Source organism: Musca autumnalis, unplaced genomic scaffold (assembly GCF_047663935.1).
Source record: "Musca autumnalis isolate F117 unplaced genomic scaffold, ASM4766393v1 scaffold_5, whole genome shotgun sequence".
NCBI lineage: Eukaryota > Metazoa > Arthropoda > Insecta > Diptera > Muscidae > Musca > Musca autumnalis.
Window position 1 is genome coordinate 31,752,110 of NW_027412088.1, and position 26,651 is coordinate 31,778,760.

General features: G+C 34.6%; 2 protein-coding genes across 5 annotated transcripts in view; one reads left to right on the forward strand and one right to left on the reverse strand.

Moving 5' to 3' along the window:
* Positions 1 to 18: 18 nt before the first annotated feature.
* Positions 19 to 7,081, forward strand: LOC141405517 (uncharacterized). 3 transcript variants are annotated; one of them, XM_073989921.1, is made up of 2 exons: positions 19 to 2,503; positions 2,601 to 7,081. In XM_073989921.1, the coding sequence occupies exon 1, from the start codon at positions 375 to 377 to the stop codon at positions 864 to 866; it is 492 nt and encodes a 163-aa protein (XP_073846022.1). In that variant the 5' UTR covers positions 19 to 374; the 3' UTR covers positions 867 to 2,503; positions 2,601 to 7,081. The 3 variants fall into 3 exon arrangements, with proteins under 3 accessions (XP_073846022.1, XP_073846020.1, XP_073846023.1); XM_073989919.1 differs by having other exon boundaries at positions 19 to 2,222; positions 2,446 to 7,081; XM_073989922.1 differs by having other exon boundaries at positions 19 to 2,208; positions 4,214 to 7,081.
* A 3,423-nt stretch (positions 7,082 to 10,504) lies between these two features.
* The window catches only part of LOC141405511 (longitudinals lacking protein, isoforms F/I/K/T-like), a 496,088-nt gene continuing 479,941 nt past the window's right edge, over positions 10,505 to 26,651 (reverse strand). For both annotated transcript variants that reach the window (XR_012413212.1, XR_012413213.1), the window contains 2 exons: positions 23,019 to 24,821; positions 10,505 to 17,521 (listed from right to left, as the gene is read on the reverse strand). The gene's annotated coding sequence lies outside the window, so the exon portion shown is untranslated. The remainder of the gene's footprint in view (positions 17,522 to 23,018; positions 24,822 to 26,651) is intronic.

Consider the following 26,651-nt stretch of genomic DNA (forward strand, 5'->3'; position numbering starts at 1 on the left):
GCGCACGTATCTATTTGAGCTAGCAATTGACACTTGGGTATAAAAAGTTTCTTGTTGAAAAACAAGAAATAAGGGAACTGATGAAGATCTGCGGCGAGATCTGAAACTATAGTATTCCCTGCCTTACCCCTTGGTAAACATCGCCAATTTTTTCCCACTAATAAATTAAAGTTGTTTTAATAAAATATTAAAACAACGACTATGGGATTAAGCCTGACTATTTTGAAAAACAAAATAGGAGTCGTCATCCCAAACAAAAAACGCCAACCCTCCTAATCCTGAAAAACTAAAATTTAAAAAAGAAATGTCGTGTGAAAATTTTAAGAGATGAACTAAGAAAGCTCTGCATTCAGTTTCCAGAAACTGCCACATATATGCAGCTACGAGACTTGTTGAAGGATGTGAATGGTGGACAGGAAGAAAAAACTGACAAGAACAAATATATGCCTGGTGAACCCAACACACAAACAGACGAACAAGCTAGTGGCAGCAACCAAAACGAGCAAGCTGACATTGTTGAACGAGACAGTGGCAGCGCCCAGACAAGCCAAAGCAAGCAGGCAGACATCGTTGAGCGAGCTAATGGCAGCGGCCAAACAAGCCAAAGCAAGCAAGCATACACACATACAGACAAACGACAAAAACAACGACAAAGGCAACCTCGCAAACCTCAACGACACCAACAACAACGAGAACCTCGCAAACCTCAACGACACCAACAACAACGAGAACCTCGCAAACCTCAACGACACCAACAACAACGAGAACTTCGCCAACCTCAACGACACCAACAACAACGAGAACCTCGCAAACCTCAACGACACCAACAACAACGAGAACCTCAACGTCAAGTCAACATCAAATAGTGCACTTCGGCAAAGTTTAAAATCTTCCAGAAAAAGGAAAATCACTATAGAGCTAAGTAGTGACCCAAAAATTAATTAAAACAAGTAAAAAAGTATCAGTCGGCTTTGCCGACAGAGATATACCCTCAGCCTGTGTATATTGAAACAATTTTTTTCCAAAAAACGCATGTATTTAGGGAGTTTTAAAAATTTTGGGCGTTTAAACTGACAAAAATGTTGATTAGGATTTAATATCAAAAGTTTTGCGGAGGAGATACTAAAAAGAATGGATCTCCAGCCACTACATATGGTACCATAGGGGTTTTTTAGAACTTCAGGGATGTTTGCTCAAGAAGTAGGAACTTGCCCCTGAAACAACTTTTACCATCGCAAATGAGGCAGCAATGCAAGTTGCTTCAACAAAAATCAAAGTGATTCGAAAGCAGGTCTTAAAGTGAACATGTATCCGAAATTTTTAGTGGGAGGTACCGGATGGAGTGGACAAATATAGTCCATATTTGAACCTGATCTATATCTGGTAGATATATTAGGATGTGTAAAGTATGGACCAATTCGGCCACTCTCTTCAAGAGTTATCGTACGCACAATTTTTCCGAACATTTTTGAACTTTTGTGGGGGAGGTACCTAAAGGAGTGGACCGATATGGCTTATCTTCGAACTTAAACTATGTTTGGACAAAATATTACTAAGGCCAAACTTTGGACCGAATCGGCAGACCTGTTCCAGAGTTATTTTGCCCTCCAACCTCCTCACACGGTGTCATAGGGGTTTTTTGCAACTTTCAGGCTATTTTCTCAGGAAGTATGGACTTGCCCCTGATGAAACTTATACCGTCGTATGGAGGGCAGTGAATACAAGTTGCTAAAGCAAAAATTAAAGCGATTCGAGAGATGTTCCTAAACTGAACTTTTCCAAAATTTTGTGTCGGAGGTACCCGACGGAGTGGACCGATTGAGTCCATATTAAAACCTGATCTAAATCTGGTACACGCTCCACGATGGGCAAAGTATGGACCAAATCGGTTACACCCTTCAAGAGTTATCGTGCGTACAAATTTTCCGAACATTTTCGAACTTTTGGGGGGGAGGTACCGGAAGGAGTGGACCGATATAGCTCATCTTCGAACTTAAACTAAGTTTGGACAAAATATTACGAAAGCCAAAATTTGAACCGAATCGGTTCAATAAAAGGGTTTCGTGGGCCGCTAAACAATACAATGTTCCGGCGCATGAACTGCAAGCAAGGGTTGATGTCCTGAAGGCAAACATCCTCGGTTAGAAACCTTTTACTTACCTTTGCCTTTACTTTCCACTATCCTTTAGAAGAAGCAAGTACCACATGGTACAACAAGAAAGGTAATTTCATGCTACCGTATGATTAAATTTTTTTTCAAATTCTGAATTTGAAGTACATTCATTGTCAAATTGAATTTGACAGAAAATATTTATGTACATACATATGTATGTATGTGTGTACATGTTTTCAAATGTCAGTATTTATTAAACTTTCATTTGATTTTTTTATTAAATTAGAAACGGTTTAAAAATTAGCTTTCTTTCTACATCTATATGTTAAAAGATTCCTTATTGCTGTGATGATTCGAACAAGGTCTATGCTGCGCAAAATCGACAGGGAGGTAAGCTCCGTGATATTGGTGCTATTTCGATAACGTTGTGCTACTTTTGTTTTAATCAAAAACACATCTGGCATAACCATCACCAATAATACGGCAGCGGATTCATTGTACCGAATTGACCCGAAACCAAAAGCGTTTCGGCCAGCAGGTGCCTATGCTGCTACAACAACAATGGTGACTCGGAAGTAGCAGCAAGGTCTTCAAGTCGCTGCCCGCAGCTTTTGGGGTGTTGATGAACGAACATTTTATAAAGCTATAGGCCGGTCTGTGGTATGCTATATGACGCCAGCTGAACAGTGGAAGAACTTCCCAACTTGCCATTGTGGATCCTCATGACACCAATGAACCATATTCACGAGGAGACGAAGAAGAATCGCAACAATATGTCGATAGACTGAATTACTTGTTTGGGTGTTGCCAACATATAGTGGACACATTGATGCAGTTGCACAGGCAGTACAGAGGTACAGTGGTTTTAGCCCAGTTAAGACAGACGATTTAAAATTGATGGCACAATAACCATCATATGCCCTTTATGATAATTGGGCCCACACTCAATTTGCATTTGTTTAATTCCCCCGGTAAATCAACTGACCTATCTCCTGATTCTTTATGGACGCTCCAGAGCAGTTTGCAGAACCAGATAACAGAAATGTACGAACATACATATTTGCAACAACAAACGTAACCAAAACATAAATAAGTATAATAGATTAAAAAGAGTAACATTTTTAATGTCTCAAGAAGCATTTATTAATAAAAGTTATAAAAAAATAAAAATTAAGATCTTTTTCATCTTTAAGGTGGCATGGGAATTGCATTTTTCAATTCAGTGTATTCTAAAAATAACAGTTCATTTCGATATGGCTTTCGTTGGATGAAATTAATCCGCCATAGGAATAAACAAGTTCAATATACATGGATCATAAATGATTCGTTATCAGCAGTCCAGGATTGACGTGTTGTTCAGCGGTATCCATTGGGCCGTATTTAATCATTTGTTCGGATATCGATGGTTGTTAGATATTTTGGATGTCAAGATCTGAACTGATGAAAACAGGATTTTGTTCATCTAGCTGTTGTGGTGGTGATGTTCTTGTCTGCATTCATTATTTTCCCCTGTAGATACAATAGCGTAGTTAGATTAACAAAAAAACAGTAGGACTGTTTGTGTCAATGGAGAAGTGGGATACCTGATGGTGAAATGACGAACTTGGGACCAGCCAGATGTGCGAATGGCTCTGAATGTATTTGTTGCTACTTCTGCTGCGTATTGTTCACCGGTAATTGTTGCTACGCTGTGGAGGTCTATAATTCGTTGCAAATTGTCAATATATTTTCATAATTCTATTGATTCCTGTTTAATTTTTCGAAAAATAATGATACAGCATCATTCGTTGTTGTTAGTAAAGAATTTCTACACGTTGCGCACGCGAGGTGTATGATCAGGAAGTTATATAAATAAAATATCGAGAGCATTATTAAATTATATTAGTATAGCTTTTTTTTAATTTTCAGAAAAAATGTACATATGTATATGTATTCACTTCAAGAAATAAACAAACCTGTTTTGTTTTTGTTATGAAATGTCATGCCGTATTATTGTTATCCTGTATTTGACACGCTGCCGTACAGACGTACAGGGTTGTATTTATCTAAATTTGACAGATGAGACTACCTTTTATCATTCTACCATGCAAGTACCACAAGCACGACGGAGTTATTAGATGGCATGGACCTCCAACTAGGTGCTGATCTAATTCCAGAAGAGGATAACATGAACGAAGCTATTGCGTTTTACAACAGCCACCGTGACGATTGGGGCGTGTCCATAAAGTCTGTTGGTAAACAATTTTGCATTAACCCACTTAGCGCCGAGAATTTTTTTGCGAGAAAACTTAACATTTTTGAGACATTTTAAGCATTTTTTAAAAAATAAATTTTTTCTCTAAAACGTGTAGTTTTCCTGCAATCGGGCCTTCTTTTAAAAGTGTCAAAATCTTTGGAGGGTAATATAGGTGTACCCTTATATGCCAATCCCTTTTCGATAGAGAAAATACTCCTACTATATTCCTATCAAATCCCTTTATATATTTCTAACATTTAGGATTAAACTTTTATCGCGTATTAAAATTTTTCATCAAAAGTCGAATTTCACAAAAAAGTCGATTTTTTTGAATAGCTTGGGTTTTAGGCCATTTGCGTGGAAATGGATAGGTCAAATGAAGCTTTAAAAGCGCGAAATGACAGATTACAGACAATACTATAACAAAATGCAAAAAACACCACAAAAATATTCGAAAAAACCAGAGTTTTACGTCAATTTTTGCGACCATTTTTTGTGGCGTTTAACGACCAGTGGCTTTATCTGGGTTAATCGAAAAAAAATTTCAGCGGACCTAAAATGCGATCCTGAATATATTCGCAGAGAAAATGATATATTTAATAACAAGTTAAAAAACATCCACCTAAACAAATTAAAACTGAACTTACAAATGTATACAATTAAAAAATACATATTTTTGCCTTGTTAACATGAAGCAACAACAAGTAACTCAAAAAGCAATTCTTTAAAAGAAAGAAAAAATATTAAATTATTATCTAGAGAATATTTATAATACGCAACCTTGTTGTAAACAAAATGCGGATGTGATGTGTTATATATTAAGTTTGTAATAAAGCAAAATTGAGGATTAATTTAAAATAAGAAATTAAAATTATTTAGTTATTCCCATGTAAGTTTGCTTTGTCATGTAATAATTTCGAATGTCTTTTTGCAAATTTGTCTACAATATGAGATCGCTGAATTAATGATGACACATTAAAAATTTTCTTTGTAAATGTCACTTTAAATATTCTTAGAATAATACATTTCTTATCTACTTGTGTATAAATAAATACAAATTTGATTTTGAAACGAGTGATTTTATACTTATCGAGAGGTTTATTTTCCATCATTATCGAAATTGCCGAATCTGTTCAATCCTACGCACAAGAAATTATGAAATATTTTTGGATGGATGCTTTTCGAGGTCTCATTGAGCACGAATTAAATGCCTATTATATTGTCCATAAAATACACGAAAAATAACCGTAAATGGTGTGAATAAAATGCTTGAGGAGTGAAGTGAGAGGTGAAGTTTGCAGGATATACCTACTGTTTTACAGAATTGTTAGATTTTTTTTTAAATAGAATTAGAATTCGAGAAGCTATAGTGCGATTCTATAACCTATTTTTATTTGAGTTTTTTATTAAAATACTAATTTCGAAAATTCTTCAGTGCAGTTTTGTAACTAGTTAACGACAGAATTACCCTTTACCCTGTAGGTGGACATTTTTATGTGTCCATAATTTTTATTGATACAACACTTATCATAATATGTAGGTATAAAAATTTAATTTATAATTTTAAATTTTAACTTCTATCGATTTTTGGTAATCGCTTATCTCAATAATGTCATCATGGGCGTGGAAAGTAACCAAGTAGGCGGGGCAAGTTCCACCCATTTCTAGTTTTTTTTCCAAATATTCGAGTTAAGATATCTTGGAATCCTTGCATTTTAGGTATATAATGTCTTTGGCAACTTTACAGGGATGTGGGAAATATATAACTCATGCGGTTCATCAAAGGGGTCTTTTTATTTTTAGTCCTTTAAAAATTTTTTTCAAAAACTTCTTTAAAATGTGAAATCCAAACATTCCACAAAATTATTCGCTATAAAATTTTACTATAGGCCTCAGAATACACCAAATCTGTAAATCTTATCCAATAGCCAAGAATCTCTAAAAATGAAAAACACGTTTTATGGTTAAAGTCGGACTTCATCTGAGTTTATTAAAAATTGTCCCACAAAACATAATTTTAGAGAGATGACGTCGGAGACAAAAATATTCTTCTTCAAATTTCACTATGGGTCACCAAAGAAACGAAATGTCTATTTATATAATATATCATGAAAATATCAGCATCAAAAAAACATGAAAATATTTCCAAGTTTTTTGATGAAATTTTTTTCCTTTTTTCGAGTTGATACATGAAAGCAATTTAAAACATGGTTCTAGCTGAAAATTGTCAAAATTCTACACAAAATTTCACTATGAGTTTCCCTTAAGTTGCAACGGCGGAAAAACAAACTCATGGGAAAATTTCATTCATGATAACCCCCAACATTTCTCAAGGGGAAGCGGGAATTCCTGGAATATGGGGTGTTCATAAATGTAATTAAGTTTTTTTTTACCGCTTGTAGTTTCTGTGATCCCTACAATTTTGTTCTCCATATTTCCCGACCAGCTACATAGAAAGAAAAAATATTAATGTTAACCTGTGTATAGTTGCAGGGTTAGACATTGTATAAAGAATTTAATCTCAAATTACTGAAACGACCAATTTGTCAGCTACCAATTGTAATCCCAATAAGTAAACGTTTGATTTTAGAAATAGTTTATTAGGTTTTATGTTAACTTATATAAATGTACACGTAGTTAGGGATACAATAGTTCTGCTGCAGCATAACACGTAGTAGACAAACGATAAACATAGTAATTTTTTCTTGAACATAAAGGTATCTTCTTTTTTGGTTTTAATTAGCGGCCATCAATTTATTGGTTAATTTGTATTAATTAATTTATTTACTTTTTGGCATACATGTTTTCAAGTAGTATTTTGGTTTTGTCTTTTTTCAGGGGTTTGTTTTATCAAATAACATACGTGTCGCGCACATGTTCAAGAAAAGGGTATTAATTCAATACTTTGAAATGTTCACTTTTTCGTAAAAAAGATACACAATGATCAGCATCACCCACTGTAAAAATATCCCTTTATTTTGTCTAATATTTCGTCAAAAAATACTGTTTTGTCACACATTATCCTGTTCCTGCAAGAAGCTACTATTTTATACTACGATAAGAATATTTCCTTTATCATATCGAAAAAATGTAAAAAATAGTAGATTCTTGCCGTTCTGGAACAGACCATATGCATGTATCAACAGTTTTTGTCTCTACTGGAAATATAGAAAACTTCGAGTTATATATAGTATAGTTTACATTTACGAAATCCACTCGATTTCAACTGTCAATTCCATTGGTTAAACTTCAAATGAAATCCAATGGATTGCAGATGAGTTTTCATTTAACGTATACGCAAAGGAATTGACAGTTGAAATCGTGTGGATTTCGTAAATGTAAACCAAGCATTACTTCCCTTTTGTTAAACAGGTGCGATATATCGATTTTGTGTGTACATACATTTTAAAGGTTATGTTTACTTATTAATTTTAAGGTTATGTGTACGGTTTTGATTTATTTTACAAAATTCTTTTCTTTCTTTTGATTCGAATATTTTATTATGATATTTAACGAATTTGTATTTAATTAATGAGTAATTTTCATTATAGCAATTCAATGCAATATTTATGCTTGTAGCATTTTTTTTTATCAAGAAACGCTTTATGACTCTCGCGCTTCATTCCTCTTTTAACATTTATGGTCTGTTTCTTTACTTCTGAAAATGGTAAAACCGGCAAAAGTAGTAAAAGTTGAAAACTGCTCCCATATGTATTGTATTGTGTCTGAAGTAAAGGAACGCTTTTCGAGTAAAAAGTTGTAAAACTTGATGATTCTTGAACGTAAAGGAACAGGGCTTTAATGTAATAATAGTATACAGTAAAATACATTTTAAATGCATTCTTAAGTGTGAGTTGGTATATTTTATATAACAAAAATACATATATATATGTATGGATGTAGAACAGGTTAACTAAAATCAGATTACGTTTCAAAATTGTGTCAGTATGAGCAGTGGGGGAGCAATGACTTTAGTTTACTTTATGTGTTGGGGATGTTAGTTTCACACCTGAATTTGTGTAAATTCAACATCATCCTAATTTTACTATGCTTTTTATATTATTAAAAAGATTGAATAAATTTAACTTACACATAAATGGAAATTAATCAGTCTTTAAAAACTTAAAAAAAAAGAAAAATGAAAAAAATATGCATATGAATAGAGATGGGAAATGGGTAAATACCCAAATGGTAAATACCCATTAAAATGGGTAATTTGGGTAGAAATGGGTACATACCAGGGTATTTACCCAAATTGTGGGTATAAACTACAGAAACTAAAATCATGAAATTAGATGCGAAAACGCAGTGTTTTACCAAATTTTAAATGACTGTGAATAAAATTACCGTTTTTGGATACGGGACAAGTTAAGATATGATCAATTTTGGTCCATATTTTGGTAAATCTCTCATATATTATGACATCATATTTTCGGTATTTAACAACTTTTAAAGCAGTTTGTTGTATATCTTTTTGCAGAAAATCATAAATGGTGGATCGAAATCCAAACTTTATGATATATCAGATGGATTAACCCACGACTTCAGCAGATAATCTTGAGATTTGAGTCCTCCTCGAAAAAGCTATAATTTTTGCATTCTTCGCTAACTGTTTCGCACAAGCAACTCCAACGACCGATTTGACGTATAAAAAGTTTAGTCCGCGTGGTTTTACTGCTTTTTTGGTATTCTTTTTGATTGTCTGTCTGATAGAAAAAACTAAATTTTGATTTCAAAAGTAAATTTTATTTACCCAAATAAACACCCAAAAAAGATATTTATTTGGTATTTACCTGGTATTTACCTAAGTTTTGGGTAAATACCGGGTAGAATCCCATCTATACATATGAATGAACGAAAAATCATAAAAATAACGTATATATTGAGCGGCTGATATATGGGGTTATAGCAAGTAAAAAAGTAGCAGTCAGCTTTACTCACAGCAAAAGACACTCAGCCTATGACTGTACAAAAACACAACAGAAGTGGTTACCAGATATATGTACAATAAACAGATCCCTAATTAATTAAAAAAAAAAAACAGTAAAGAAAGGATCAAAGTCAGGCGGTGCCGACTATAATACCCTACACCACTGGGAATATTTAAAATATATATGGGAGCTAAATCCAAATCTGAACAGATTTCGAAATAATTTTTCACATTTATTTCATAGACCAAATTCCGTCACATATTCAAAATTTCATCAAAATTGGACATATATAGCGTGTTTCGTACATCAAATATCTAAAATGGGCAGATAATATTATGGTAGATATATCCAAATCTGAACCGATTTCGATATGATTTGTCACACTTATTTCTAGACTAACCACCATCACACATTCCAAATTTCATTGAAATCGGACATATATAGCGCGTTTCGTGCATCAAATAGTTAAAATCGGCCGAGAATATATATGGGAGCTATATCTAAATCTGAACCGATTTCGATATACTTTGGCACATTTATTTCTAGACTAACTTCCGTCATACATTACATATTTCATTGAAATCGGACATATATAGCGTGTTTCTGGCATGAAATACCTAAAATCGGCCGAAAATATATATGGCAGCTATATCTAAATCTGAATCGATTTCTATATAATTTGGCACACTTATTTCTAGACCTAATTCCGTCACATATACCAAATTGCATCAAAATGGGACAGAATTTGCGTGTTTGGTGCACCAAATGCTTGAAATCGGGGAAAGATATATATGGGGGCTATATCCAAAACTGAACCGGTTTGTACCAAGTTTGAGTGGTACTTACCGAAATGTGGATTAGGAATTAACTGCACTAACACACAAATGTTGAACTTTTGTAGGGCAGGTACCCTTACACGCAGAGAAAAAAATATGTTTGATCCAACAATATTCCAAGAGCAAAATATGTATTGTTAACATATTGTTGGATTCCTCATGTGGTATTGTAAATCCAAAAATAGTTTGTGTCAACTGAACAATATTTCTCTCTTTTCTTCGAAAATTTGTTTCTCTTCTCTCGCTATTCGATGCCGTGTTGAAAAAACAATTTTGGTGAGTTGTGGTGTGTTTGTATGACATGCTGCCTTTACCTTTGTTTTTGTGTGTATGTACTTGTGAGACTCTTGTTTTTATTTGTTTCTGTTTTGCTTCATTCTTCTTTCCTTTTCATGTTTGTTATGGTGTTTAATTATTCCTTATGTTGTGGTGGGTTCTTGTGGCTTTTTGTTTGTCTTTGTTGTCAGCCAATGCAGCAAACCATGTATTGTGTTCATCAATGATTGCAATATTATACGCGACATTTATATCCAAGTTATGCGAAAAGTGTATATGAGAAGTATATGCACTCAAATCAAAAATTTCTGGGCTGGTTTTCTGTATTGACAATACTTTTTGTAAACAAAATTAGATTATGATAGTTCCTAAAATCGGTATTGTTAACGATTTTAACAATATTGCGGAAATTCGAAAGTTGTTTTTGTTTTCTATGTTTGGAACAAAAGATGGTATTTTTGGATTTGGATTACAATGTTTGAACAAAACAAATACATTTTTGGAACCAAAACATATATTTTTGTTCCAACAAAAGCGAAAAATATTTTTTCCCTGCGTGTAGGGAGAACCGATATGGGCCATTTTAGAAGTTTCGTTCTTTTTTTTTCGTTCTTTTCTTTTCTTTGGGCCAAATTGGTTGCCCCATTCAAGTGATATCGTCCTAGCATTTTAGTGACATTTTTAAATATTGGATATAATATGACGAAGACCAAATGTTAGTCCAAATCGGTTGAACAGTTCGAGAGTTATCGTGCTCTCCGACCGCCACATATGGTGCCATATGGGATTTTACAACTTTCGGGCTGTTTTCTCAAGAAGTATGGACTTGCTCCTGAAAAAACTTTTACTGTCGCAATTGAGGCAGCGAATGGAAGTTGCTTCGACAAAAATCAAAGTGATTCCAGAGTAGTAGGTCTTAAAGTAAACTTATCCAAAATTTTGTGTGGGAGGTACCCGAAGGAGTGGACAAATATCGTTCATATTCGAACCTGATATATTTCTATGTAGTAGATATATTAGGATGTGTAAAGTATGAACCAAATCGGTCACTCCCTGCAAGAGTTATCGTACGCACAATTTTCCGAGCATTTCTGAACTTTTGTGGGGAAGGTACTTGAATGAGTGAACCGATATGGCTTATCTTCGAATTTAAACTAAGTTTGAACAAAATATTACGAAAGCCACATTTTGGACCGAATCGGCAAATCCCTTCGAGAGCTATCTTGCGCTCCAACCACTAAACACGGTGTCATAGGAGTTTTCGCACCTTTCAGGCTATTTTCTCAGGAAGTATGTACTTGCGCCTGATGAAACTTGTACCGTCATACGGGGGCAGTGAATACAATTTGTTACAATAAAAATCAAAGCGATTCGAGAGCAGGTCCTAAACTGAACTCTTCCGAAATTTAGTGTGGGATGCACCCGAAGGAGTGTACCGATTGAATCCATATTGGAACCTTATCTAAGTCTAATAGAAATTTTACGATGTGCAAAGTATGGACCAAATCGGTTACTTCCTTCAAGAATTATCGTGCGCAGAAAATTTCCAAACTTTCGTGGGGGAGGTACCGATATAACCCATCTTCGAAGTTAAACTAAGTTTGGACAAAATATTACGAAAATTTTGGACCGAATCGGTTGATCCGTTGGAGAGTTATCGTGCACTCCAGCCAGCCAGACAGACGGACATGGCTAAATCAACTCCAAATTGTTTGAAACGGATTTCGTCCAAACATAAGCTGTGTTCCAGAACTAAAAAGTTTTTACAATTTTTACGACTTTTACACATTTTACTCGAAAAAGCGTTCCCGTACACAAAAAAGTTGTAAAATGTTCACTTCTCTTTAAACAAAAATGGCGCTCAATGACGCTCTCTTTAAAAACTTTTTACACGACAAATTTGGGCGAGTAAAAAAATAGTAACATGGTTGCCGGCGTCTGATTGGCTGATACGCCGACTTTGACATTTGTTCCCGTTTTTTTGACGTATTTTCCATTTTTCCGTTCCCGAACTATTTCAAAAAACTTGTGTGTGAGAACAAATTTTTTTCAGTTATCTCTTTTACGAGTTTTACCATTAAAAAGTACGGGAACGAAGCTATACTTGGTGTCTAAAACCATCATTTCGATGAGGCACAGTTTGCCCGTATGAAATTATTTATACCACCGTACAAACGAAAAAACTGAGTAGAGCATCTGAAGGGCGGCAAGATTGGAACCGGTGGTAGTAAATTGTGGGCACCGGTTAAAACAAAAAAAAAAAAAAAAAATGATGAACAGACATCTGTCCGGTTCAATAGCGTTGTTGTCATAGATGCGAAGAGGTGTGCGGGCGGGAACAAGAAAATTATGTTATATTGTTGCAGATGTTATCCGAGTCGCAAAATCATTCAAATGGCTGGGCTCTACTTATCGTAAGCTATTCTAACAGTCACCAAAACCTGAAAAAGGGACAAGGTGGACTTACTGAGGCCTGGCAAGGATGCCACCAAAGATGTATTATACAGACCGATTTCACTTTTGTCACTAGTAGCGAAGATTCTTAAGGCGTTACTCCTGTCCGGCATCAAAGCGTGATAAAGAGTTACGGATCATCAGCACGGTTACCGTAGCAGGATAGTACTAGTACATAGCACGCCATTTTCACACATATGTATTAATTGAAGTCTCAAAACAGGCCGTGTCACAGAAGTGGTAGTAGGTGGCATTGGATCTGATCATGGCGTCAGGTCCCTCCGTTGATAACAATGGTGTCAGGCTAAATCTTGATATTGTTGAGTTTTTTTTCCTGCAAGAATTATGAAAATATCGGTCACTAGGTTAAAAGCCACATTGTTCACCGGAGTTGAAGCTCCCACTTAATGTGAAGGTCGATGGGTCAAAATTCCAACCACTAATTTCCCCAAAGTCCCTAGAGTTATAGCTTATATAAGTTGTCCGCTAATGGCATAGCTATGTGCGATAGAGTTGTGTAGTTCCGGAACGAATTAGTTCCAAGGAACTATTCCGGGCAAGGAACTATTGGAACTATATCCGGCTCTTGCATTTATATAGTTCCTTTCGTTCTTCTCGTTCTTTCAATTTAAAGCCTACGTCGATCATTCGTCTTGGTTGTTTTTTCGCTTCAATTTATTTATTTTTATGTCATTCATCCACCAAACCATGAAAACATTTCGGTCTCGGAACTATTTGAACCAAAGGAAACAAAAAGAACGACGAAAGAGGATGATTCGTTGAACTATTTCGGTCTCGGAACTATTTGGAACGATGAAAGAGAAAGATTCGTTGAACTATATCGGTCTTGGAACTATTTGGAACTATATTAAGGAACTAGTTCCTTTTGGGAAAAGGAACTAGAAGGATCGATCCGCTCCGGGAACTAGATTGCCCAACTCTAATGTGCGATAATATGATAAGTATGATCAAGGTCCACATGTCGCTTTCGGCTAGCACTTGGGGTGCTGACAAAGCAACGAACCCGTCTGTGGTATGCTATGTGGTGTCAATGGGGTTTGCAAATGTTAGCGCTAAGCAGTGAAAGAATATTCAAACCTTGCAGAATGCCCACCGAAGGTCTCCAATCGAGTCACTATCCAAGTGAACCATCTTTAAGAGGTTACGAAGATTTTACAGCTACATCAGCACAACGAGATGTTGTCGATTCAGGAACTGCTTGGGTGTTATGGCCGTGAATCTCTCTGCCACAATCTAATGGACAGACTTCTGCACCCTGGCATGTCAGGAGAGAACTTTATGACCTAGAAAGAGACCTAAGAAGCAGTGGAAGAATATTCAAACCTTGCAGAATGCCCACCGAAGGTTGGGGTGGCTCCCCAAGTGATTTTACAGGTGAATCAGCACAACGAGATGTTGTCGATTCAGTACCTGCTTGGGTGTTATGGCCGTGAATCTCTCTGCCACAATCTAATGGACAGGCTTCTGGCACCCAGGCATGTCAGGAGAGAATTTTATGACCTAGGAAGCAGTGGAAGAATATTCAAACCATGCAGAATGCCCAGCGAAGGTCTCCAATCGGGTGACTCCCTAAGTGAACCATCTTTATGAGGTTACGAAGACTTTACAGGTGCATCAGCACAAAGAGATGTGGTCAATTCAGGCACTCTTTGGGTGTTATGGCCGTGAATCTCCCTGCCACAATCTAAATGGCAGCTTCTGCCACCCAGGCATGTCAGGAGAGAACTTTATGGCCTACAAAGAGAGAGAGAGAGTTGATCCATACGGGCAAACGACAATCACTAAATGGATAGCATTCACACTGATGAAGCTGCGCCGCCAGTACAACGATATAGCGCGAATGCCGTACATAAAGACCACCTACCTTTAATAGAAGACCAATAGGTCTTCTAATAGAAGTTTAACTTAACGAAGACAAACTGATTATATATAGAAGACGAATTGGTCCTTTCATGGAAGAAGACCTACTCGTCCTCTCATGGTCTTCTCATAGAAGACCAATAGGTCTTCTCATAGAAGACCAATAGGTATTCTCATTGAAGACAAACTGATTATATCATAGAAGACGAACTGGTCCTCTCATAGAAGACCTACTGGTCTTCTCATAGAAGGCTAATGGTCTTCTCATAGAAGACCAACTGGTCTTCTTAAAGAAGTCCGACTGGTTTTCTTATAGAAGACCAAATAAATGATCTTTTTATAGAAGATCAATAAGTCTAATTATAGAAGACCAATATGTTTTCTCGTAGAAGACCAAGAATTCTTCTTATATATGATCAACTGATCGCCTCATAGAAGACCAAGTAATCTTCTCATAGAAGACTAACTGATCTGGGAATACCATATAATATTTTTGTAGAAGTCCGTCTTGTCTTCTCATTGAAGACTAACTGATCTCATAGAAGGCCTACTGTTCTTCTTATAGAATACCTACTGGTCTTCACATAGAAGACCAATAGCTCTTCTCATGGATGATTAATAGCTCCTCCCATAGAAGACCACTGGTCTTCTTATAGAATATCCCCTGGTCTTCCCATAGAATACCAATAGGTTTTCTCATACAAGACGCATAGACCTTCTCGTGAAAGTCCAATAGGTCTCCTTGTAGAAGACTCATTGGTGTTATCATAAAAGACCCAATGGATCTTCTACAAGAGTATCGATGGGTTTTTCCATGAAAGACTAGTAGGTACTTCCATAAGACGACAAAAGCTCTTCTCATAGAAGAAGACTAACTGATCTCATAGAAGGCCTACTGTTCTTCTTATAGAATACCTACTGCTCTTCTCATAGAAGACCAATAGCTCTTAATAGTCCTCCCATAGAAGACAACTGGCCTTCTTATAGAAGACCCCCTGGTCTTCCGATAGAATGCCAATAGGTTTTTTAATACAAGACGCATAGACCTTCTCTTCTTGTAGAAGACTCATTGGAATTATCATAAAAGAGACATTGGTCTTTTAAGACCAAAGAAGAACAAATGGTTTTTTTCATTGAAGACCAATAGTTCTTCCCAAAAAAAGATCACCAGGTCTTCGTATAGACGACCAACTGACCTTTTAATAGACGATCAAGTGGCCTTCTCATACAAGACCTACTGGTCCTCTTATATAAGACTAAATGGTCTTTTGATAGATGATAATTTGGTATTTCCATAGCAGACAATTTGTCTTCCCTGAGAAAACCAACTGATCTGCTTAAAGAAAATCAACTGTTCTTCTCATAAAAAGGCAATAGGTCATGTAACGGAAGACTAATAGGTCTTTTCCAAGAAGCCTAAGGGTTATTCTCCAAGAGTATCAATAGGTTTTTCCATGAAAGGCTAGTAGGTACTATCATAAGACGACAAAAGCTCTTCTCATTGAAGACCAATAGGACTTTCTCTGAATGAGGGCCAATGAGTCTACTAATGGAAGGAGACTTCTCAAAAATCGCAATAGGTCATGCCATTGTCGAATATTTATAATATATTTACTATGTATAAAGTGTAGTTTACATTTATAAGTAATTAAAACAATTGTTGCTGTTTTTTTGTTTGATATTATTTTTTAGACAAAAAATCTCAATTTAATTTTTGAAGATTTTTGCTTTGATTTTTTTTGGTATTTAATATTTTTTTTTTGGTTTATAGATGGTACTCTACTGTGTCACTTGTAAAGTCCAATTGTGGGTGATGTGGGTCTTTCGTGTTGTTCTTAAAATCTAATGAAAATTATAAGAAATTAAAATAAAAAATAAATGAAAATAAAAGATGTTGTTAAAGTAAAAAAAAAAGAACTTAAAAACTAGTTTTGATTTCGTTTCGATATTATTTGATTATTTTATGTAGATATATGAGTATCATTTTTGTTTTTTAAATTATAAAAAGTGTATAAAATAAGTCTTTTTTGTTGTTGTTAATAATCGATGAGTATTATAAAATATAAATGACGATAATGAAAAATAAACGCATATTCACATTTACAAATAGTGGGACACAATAAAGTCACAAAATTACTTGTATCTTTGCACAAAATATAAAAAAAATTAAAACATAAATCTACAAATAATATTTAAGTAATATGTATATATAAAATTATTTACTTTATGTGTTTTAGTATATAATTATTTGATTTGGAAGCAATACGTTTGAGATTTTTTTCATTGTTTCACAAAACAATAATTGTCAATTGTGTGTGTTGTTTTTGAGCATTTTTAAACTTAAACCCCCCTAGAGTTGTGTTTTAGTTAATTTTTTTGGTTTGATTTTTGTCGTTTTGGGGTTTTGTTTTTTGCGTTTTTTGGGCTTAAGGATACAAATTTCATTTCTAGGAATATATGGCAAGGAATTTGATTTGTTTTTTCTTAGTTTGTTTTTTGGAATCAAAAGAATACTGGCACTTAAGGTTAAATAGGACATGTTTGTTTTTTTTTTTCGTGGGATTTTGTTAAAATAAAAATTATTTATATATAAAAAAATCACTTTGGTTTAAATTTTTTACATGATTTGTTTGTTTGGTGAAAATTGTTGAGATTTGCCAGGTTGGAACAGTTGTTTTTTTGGATAATGAAGTTTGTTATAAAGATGATTCTGATGATGAACTGATGTTATCATTATTATTATACAAATTAAAAAATAAAATCCAATCAATTGCGAATTTTTGTCTATTTTATACTGAAATGAGAAAAAGAAAGAAACATCATTTTAATTAGTAAATTATTTTTTAAATAATGTATTCAATTTTAAATAAAATGAAAAGAAAAAAATATAAAATGTTATTGTAATAGAAATAAGGAAGACTAAAGGCCGGGGTACATAAGCCGCTCAGCTTTCTTCATTTCTGGTAAAATACCAAAGACCAAGGTCGACCTAATTGAAATGTGGTTCTGACATTTCTTTATTCCTTTACCAGAAATGAATTAAATAAGAAAGACGAAATTATACGTTTACATACAATAACCGAACTTAATAAACCCATTGTATAAACGCCAAATAAATCCTCATAAGGTAGGCTAACCCTGCAAAGAGTTATAATATAAACAGGCTATAATGTTAGTCACTCGTGGCCCATCAATGCGACTAAAGCGGGATTTTGGAAAATTGTCTTTGAAGTACTGGATCACGGGAAAAAGTTACTTAACATACGTCCCCGAAGGAATAACGGAAACTTCTCTCATATCAATGAGTGCACGCCGATTCATTTTATATCAATTATATGGGTCCTAGTTTTTATCGGCTAAGGGGAATGGTCTGTCTTAAGACACCACTTGTAGGTAAGTTTTACATAACTGAAATACTCAAGAAATGTCGCCAACATTACACTGAAGGGTCCTTAGAATCGGGTGCATACACTGTGTAATGCGGGAGTGTTTACCATTGCACTAAGGTAGCACTCGTGGTCCTTGATACTACACAATATATAACAATGTGATCTATGTTCCATGTTTGACAGTGAAATTGGGTTGAGTTGCCTGAGAATAATGCATTTATGGCATCCATCCATAATGTCCAACGGTCGTAGGGGTCACATATAATGTTCGGCGTTAGGACCTCCAAAATAATGGCCATAAAGGCCACATAAAATAAGAAGAAATCCCAATTTTTTTGATTCACTAAAGTTTTCTTTGGTTAGCCTTCGAAACTTGGGCAGATTTTGGTCCTGCGACTGCTCGTGTGAGACCTTCTTACAGGGTGTTTTTGTAAAAATGCTTGCCTGTCACACGAACCGTTCGTACTAAAACGTATACGTTCAAAATTTGGTTCCTGTAAAATTTTACGAACCATTCGTTTTTATCTGAAAGCTTTCGTCTATTTCATAAAAGCTTTTATATTTCAGGGTTTCCATGATACTTATTTTGTGAATTTTGCACAGGCATCTGCACGTAAAATGTGTTACTTGATGGCAGCCCCGATAAACAGATGAAAAACAAAAAATAAGAAAAAAAATGTAATCAAATTGGTCCAAAAATAATTGTGATAATATGAAGAAACGGATGTACATATACGCGTGAGCTTCTATGGAAATAAATAAAATTGCATTCCCTTCCAGTTTTCGTGTGTTTTGTGCCATTTATTACTCAAATTATTTAATTTTCATTCAAAACGATGGGTCTTTTCCATTCGTTTATTTTTGACGTATTCGTTCGTCTGATTTTGTTACGAAAACTAAAAAAATTACGAAAATAAAAAGCTTTCATTTGTTTCTCACACGAATACAAACGTCAACCGCTATGAAAACCAAATTGTGTCCTCGTTCATGAAATCGACGAACGAATGGGCAAAAACTTTTAACAAAAACACGCTGTTAGTCCTTTAATCGTCTTTAATAGGGTGTTTTTGTAAAAATGCTTGCCTGTCACACGAACCGTTCGTACTAAAACGTATACGTTCAAAATTTGGTTCTTGTAAAATTTTACGAACCATTCGTTTTTATCTGAAAGCTTTCGTCTATTTCGTAAAAGCTTTTATATTTCAGGGTCTCCATGATACTTATTTTGTGAATTTCGCATAGGCGTCTGCACGTAAAATGTGTTACTTGATGGCAACCCCGATAAACAGATGAAAAACAAAAAATAAGAAAAAAATGTAATCAAATTTGTCCAAAAATAATTGTGATGATATGAAGAAACGGATGTACATATACGCGTGTGCTTCTATGGAAATAAATAAAATTGCATTCCCTTCCAGTTTTCGTGTGTTTTGTGCCATTTATTACTCAAATTATTTAATTTTCATTCAAAACGATGGGTCTTTTCCATTCGTTTATTTTTGACGTATTCGTTCGTCTAATTTTGTTACGAAAACCAAAAAAATTACGAAAATAAAAAGCTTTCATTTGTTTGTCACACGAATGCAAACGTCAACCGCTATGAAAACCAAATTGTGTCTTCGTTCATGAAATCGACGAACGAATGGACAAAAACTTTTTACAAAAACACGCTGTAAGTCTTGAATCAGTCACAACGTCCTGTGACAGGCTTTATGAAAATCATGTCGATTTTATTTCCTTTTAGGTCTTATGCCTGTATATCGCTGTAATGTTGGCTAAATTTTTTAGCATACTTTTAGGCTGAAAATAAAATCTTTGTAAATATTGTTAGGGTTCTAACAATTGGTTGTTATTAGCAACAGCGGACATCCGATTAAGATGGTTAATTTATAAGGCCATATTTTTTAACCCAGAGTACCCCTCAGTCTCTCCCCCAACAGCAACCACATATACAGTCGTTGCTCTTCGAATCTGCAAACGCATTCCTTTTGCAATACAATTATGTGCTGAGGAAGGATCGCGCCAGAAGCGGAGGAGGCTAGCTAACTAGCATGCTTTCCTCTTGGACCAGTCCGTTCAACACAGAACTATTTCCGGTACATGAAATGTATGAGAGTAACAGTAAGGTGTGGCACTACCGAGCTGTCTAACGTATATATCCTGTCGATATATAACTGTACTCCTCCAGGTTAATGGCCCAACATTAGTTCCCACCTGGAAGGTCATAACCGACTGGTCTTAGGGAACTCAAATAATGCTCATCATGATGTAGGTGGCATTCGATCAAATGTAATAAATAACCAGAGGGGGAGCACTGGCTGAGCACATTGATAGCTCTACGTTTTGCAAGGTTAATCGGGTCGCCGCTAGCTAAAATTAGCGGGGAGAGTCACAGTTCGTCAGATTTAACCATTGTGTCACATCATCCGGCAAACTCGACGCTTCTCTTAGGTCAGACCAATCTTCCTATAATTGTCTCCACCATAGGGATAGGTAAGTCGACTTTCGATTAATCGATTAGTCGACTTTTGCAGTCAAAAGTCTAAAAATGGAATATCGCATAATCGATTATTTTGTGATCGATTTTCGAGTTTGCCCATAGATTGTTGACTTGGCGGTTTTACACGTTTTGCGGTTTTACAGTTTCAAAAGAAAACTCGAAAATTTACGAATAGTCAATTTTAATCGATTTTCTGCGGTTATGAAAAAGTCGAAAGTCGAGTTTTACGACAACTGAAATAATCGCTAGACGGAAAAATCGCATTTTCAGTTTTAGACCAAAATCGAAAAGTCGAAAAATCGATTATTGCTTTTCATTCCTCCACCAGCAGCAAAAAGAACGATCCTGGACATCAACACTGCAGTAGAGATAGGTAAGTCGACTTTCGATTAATCGACTTTTTGCAGTCAAAAGTCTAAAAATTCTAGTCGACTTTTGTCTAGAGGGAGAATCGCATAATCGCAAAATCGAAAGGTCGAAAAATCGATTATTGCTTTTCATTACATATCTCTGCAGCAGCCGTACGTCATATACCTAATGGTCGAATAGTCGAAGTGAGACCAAATTTCTATGCAGAGGGGGCGGGACTAGCAAATGAACATGATAAGGTTTGTCGGGCCAACAACATTGAATTCAGAGTCAGGGAGTACAAGCGGCACATGAGACTAGATCATCTTAAGAGTTGCAACACTGAATCCGGAATAAGTGGATTGTGGGCAACGGTTAAGACACTCTCGAACCCATGGAAGAAGGACTTAAGTCATGTTTGGCAAAGTTACGCTTACTGATCCGAAGAGGTGCGAAAGATACTTTAACTGACATTAGCCGAGAACTCCGGGTGTGACAGGGCGAAGAGAAGATCTCTTCCTGCTGAGAAGGAACCATCACAATTTACAATGGATGATGTTGCAAAGCTTTTGGCCCGATGGTATCTCCATGGTAATGCTAAAACAGTGGAAGGACGGGTGTTAAGAATCTCATAAAAATTCTCAACCGAAGTCTAGAAAATTGACCTGGCGGTCGGTCTACTGAAGCCAGAAAGAATGTAGGCAAAGGTGAATCGTACAGGCCGATATCGTTTTTGTCATCCGTATCAAAGGCCTTCTTGAGGCTTCAATCCTTTCTAATTGCCGATCATCAGTGGACGAGGAGTTGAATATATCATGAAAGTTCCCAATCTGTCGCGCTGCTGAAGCCCGAAAGAATGTCGGCAAAGGTGAATCGTACAAACCGATTTCGGTTTTGTTGCCCGAGGCAAAGACCCTCCTTAGGCTTTAATTCTCCCCAATTGACGATTATCAGCCTGGACTTCGTAAGCAGCAGATCACTACAACAGAGTTCCACGCCATATTCTCACAGATTAGTAGCGGACTCAACCAGAAAAAGAAATGCGATAGTACAGAGTTAGCGGTGCTCGACTTATCAAAAGCCGTATCGCCAAGCACTCCACATCGAACTGACTAAACTGCGAAAAAGTTTGAAACTTTGGGCGCCAGTCGTACGTCGATTTCAGGAACAAGAAGCCGAAGCCCTGTAGAGTGAAACGGGAAGTTGGCCATGTTGCCGGAACTGTCTATTCTCCACCTTTCCTATTTAACCTCTACCTTTCCGGCATTAAGATCATTAAGTATGATGATGATTGTACGATCTTGGCCGTCATTTGTGGTAGGCTAAACTCCTATTTGATCGGTCTTACAACATTTTTAGACACGAGGAATATGCAAATATCTGTCACTAAATCTACGGCCACTCTGTTCAACACCTGGACTGTGGAGATGAGCATTGAGTTGATTGTCCCGGCCAATGGTAGCAGAATTCCGACAACTACTACTACTGCATTATTCTAGGGGTCACATTTAAAACTTGAAGATTCTTGCACGTAATGGAACAGAGCTTAAACTGTATTTAAGGAAAATTTTTAAATTTTTGTGAGGGATGTACTTAAAGGAGTTGTCGGCAACATAGGTTGTACTTTTGGAAGATACATTAAGATATGGAATGTTTGCACTTAATCGTGGTTTCAGTTTTAGTTAGTTTTATAATTTGCGTACCAATATCTCAGGAAGTATGGGCTTGCCCAAGAAAAAAGTAAACCATTTTAATCAGGAACACAGGAACTACATTCGGCAAAAGTGCCAAAAACGATCCTCGAACAGTCCGTTAACAGCTTTTAGCAAAAAAGGTTTGAACTTTTGTGGGCTAGGTACCCAAGGAGTGGACCGATATGGTCCATCTTCGAACTATGAAATAAATATTCTAAGGTATCCAATTAGGACCAACTTTGCTACGATCATCATCAGTCATTTTAGTCTGTTACCGTAGAATTTTTAGGGCTTTTCGGTCATTACATCTCGAAGTATGGACTTGTATACGGAAAAAAGTATCTTTAAATTAATTCTTACCATTATCAACTATATTTTTCTCCTCCTCTTCATCACTGTTTTCATCTTCATTATCATCATCATCATCATCTCCATACGCATCATTATCACGCCCCTGTTGTAACACCATTGCCGGCCACTGTTCCCACCATCGACATAACTCAACATTTTCACCATTCAATCTCCTCTTTGCATTTTGCGTATTACACTGTCATCTATCGTATTCCATAGACTGGGCCATCAACAGGGCCCACACTCATTTGGAACAATCGATGATTAGCTTAGAATTGGAATCATCCGAGACATTGGCACTGCTAACATTCGATTCACATTTTACGGAGTACTTCGAACGACGGCGACTGGCCAATTGAGGCATATTCGAATGATGTTTACGCACATGGACACCAAGGTTGCCACGCTGTTTCGATTTGTAGGGACAGTAGGGACACTGGTGGGATGGTTCCTTGCCACCACATTCAACATTCTCGTGACGTCTTAGGGTGGATTTCCAACGATATTTCTTACCACAATGGCGACATTCATAGACGGGTTCACCATCAGCACCCACTCCTGTCGGGCCGGAATTTTCATTAGGACTAGTGTTGCCAAAATCGCCTAGGGAATATTCCAAGTTACGGAATGCCTGGGCCTGAGCAGCAAAATTCATATATTTATGTGATTCATCCGAAAGATAGTCCACAGAACCGGGAGTGGCAGGTGCGGAATTTTGTGTTAGGGCATTTTGCAGTAATTGCGGCAAAGCCGACTTGGATTGATCCATTAGGTGAATATCATCGAAACCATTGTAGCGAGAATCATCTTCATCATCACCATCATTATGATCCGAATTAGTATCACATTCCGAATTGCGTTGTTGCCTTAGGAAGGTCTCTAGAATTTTGGTGGGTGTTGATTCATTGGTTTTGTGTAGGGCCTTGAATTTTCCCGTTTGGAATTTCATGATTTCTTGGGCCCGAATTTGTTGTTGGAAATTGTGATAGCCATCACGGAACAGGGCAGCAGCAATGACGGCAGCTTGACTATTGGCTGCAGGAACTTGTTTTATGACACTTTGAGCATCAATTGGGGTTGTGGTGGTGGCTGGCGGTGTTGGTTCCACCAAACCTGTGGTGGGATTTATAATGGGTTTTATATCGAGGGGTTCATCACTGGTGTTTATGGTGGGTGCCACAGTCAACACCGAGGTGGGTATGGCGGTAATAAATGGTTTGGTGGTGGTAGTGGTGGCGGTGCTGGTATTATCTGTATCCAATTTGCTTTTTAGTGTATATTTCAATTTTGGATGTTGTGCTGCCGCCCCCATGGTGGGTATGACAGCTGTTTTTGCAACCTTATCATCGGAAAAATTATTCTTAATTGCTGTCTCTGAGGCTGCGCCATTTGTGGCAATGGCCGCAATACTTGAGGGCTCTAGAGTTTCCGCCGATGTGGGCGATGTTTGTCCACAGAATTTCGAAACCACAGCTCCCAATACCGATGTTTGGGACTGTTGTTTGGGTACTTTGGCAGCAGCATTGGCCCGATAGAATTCATAAAGCATATCCGAAACATCGGACATGGACATACGTTTACGATTAATTTCATTGCCACCGGCAGCACCACCACCAATTAGGGCAGCGGCAGCAGCAACATTAGTGGATGCCACATCAGCCAAAGAATTTTGTGATTTGGTAATGTTATTATTGTTGTTGTGGTTGCTGTTGGGACTTATACTGCCTGGACGTGATTTACGTCTGTTCACTTTTTGTACCTGGTTGGGTGCAGTGTTCTCTTTGTGCGGTTGTTCCAATTTGTTGGTTAAATCTGTAAAGGGATTGAGGAGAAATGGGGAAGGGAATCAATTAGCTGATGTCGAATATGAAAGTTTGTGTTTAGAATTTTGTAAAATTTTCAGAAATTTTGGAAATTATTTATTTTGGAATATTTTGTTAAATTGAAAAAGATATTTTATTTATTTAATTAACAAATTCTGCTGATTTAATTAGCAAATTTTGTTGATTTGAATAACAAATTTTGTTAATTTAATTAACAAATTTTGTTAATTTAATTAACAAATTTTGTTAATTTAATTAACAATTTTGTTAATTCAATTAACAAATTTTATTAATTTAATTAACAAAATTGTTAATTTAATTAACAATTTTGTTAATTCAATTAACAAATTTTATTAATTTAATTAACAAATTTTGTTAATTCAATTAACAATTTTTTTTATTTATTTATCAAATTTTTTTAACTTAATTAACAAATTTTATTTAATTTATTTAACATTTTTTTTTTTAAATTTAATTAACAAATTTTGTTGATTTGAATAAAAAATTTTGTTAATTTAATCAACAAATTTTAATCATTTATTTAACAAATTTTGTTGATTTATTTAAAATTTTTTAAATTTAATTAACAAATTTTGTTAATTTAATCAACAAATTTTGTTAATTTATTTAATTTTTTTAAATTTAATTAACAAATATGTTAATTTAATTAAGAAATTTTATTAATTTATTTAACAAATTTTGTTAATTTATTTAAAATTTTTTTAAATTTTATTAACAAATTTTATTAATTTATTTAACAAATTTTGTTAATTTAATCAACAAATTTTGTTAATTTAATCAACAAATTTTGTTAATTTAATTAACAAATTTTATTAATTTATTTAATAAATTTTGTTAATTTAATCAACAAATTTTGTTAATTTAATTAACAAATTTTATTAATTTATTTAACAAATTTTGTTAATTTAATAAACAAATTTTATTAATTTATTTAACAAATTTTGTTAATTTAATTAAAAATTTTTGTTAATTTATTTAACACTTTTTTTTAACAAATTTTGTTGATTTGATTAACAAATTTTGTTAATTTAATTAACAAATTTTATTAATTTATTTAACAAATTTTGTTAATTTTTTTAACATTTTTTTTTAAATTTAATTAACAAATTTTGTTAATTTGTATAACAAATTTTTTAAATTTAATTATTATTAATTATAATTAACGTTATTGTAATTAACAAATTTTGTTAATTTAATTAACAAATTTGATTAATTTTATTAACAAATTTTGTTAATATAGTTAAAAAATTTTATTAATTTAATTAACAAATTTTGTAAATTTAATTAACAAATTTTGTTAATTTTATTAACAAATTTTTTAGATTTAATTAACAAATTTTATTAATTTAATTAACAAATTTTGTAAATTTAATTCACAAATTTTGTTAATTTAGTTAACAAATTTTGTTAATTTAATTAAATTAATAACAAATTTTGTTAATTTAATTAAAAATTTTTGTTAATTTATTTAACACTTTTTTTAACAAATTTTGTTGATTTGATTAAAAATTTTGTTAATTTAATTAACAACTTTTATTAATTTATTTAACAAATTTTGTTAATTTATTTAATTTTTTTTTTAAATTTAATTAACAAATTTTATTAATTTATTTAACAACTTTTATTGATTTAATCAATAAATTTTGTTAATTTAATCAACAAATTTTGTTAATTTATTTAAATTTTTTTTTTAAATTAAATTAACAAATTTTGTTAATTTAATTAAAAATTTTATTAATTTATTTAACAAATTTTGTTAATTTAATAAACAAATTTTGTTAATTTATTTAACACTTTT

Bases quoted from the DNA above. Each gene is read 5' to 3' on its own strand.
- LOC141405517 (XM_073989921.1), top strand. From the start codon at position 375: ATGCAGCTACGAGACTTGTTGAAGGATGTGAATGGTGGACAGGAAGAA.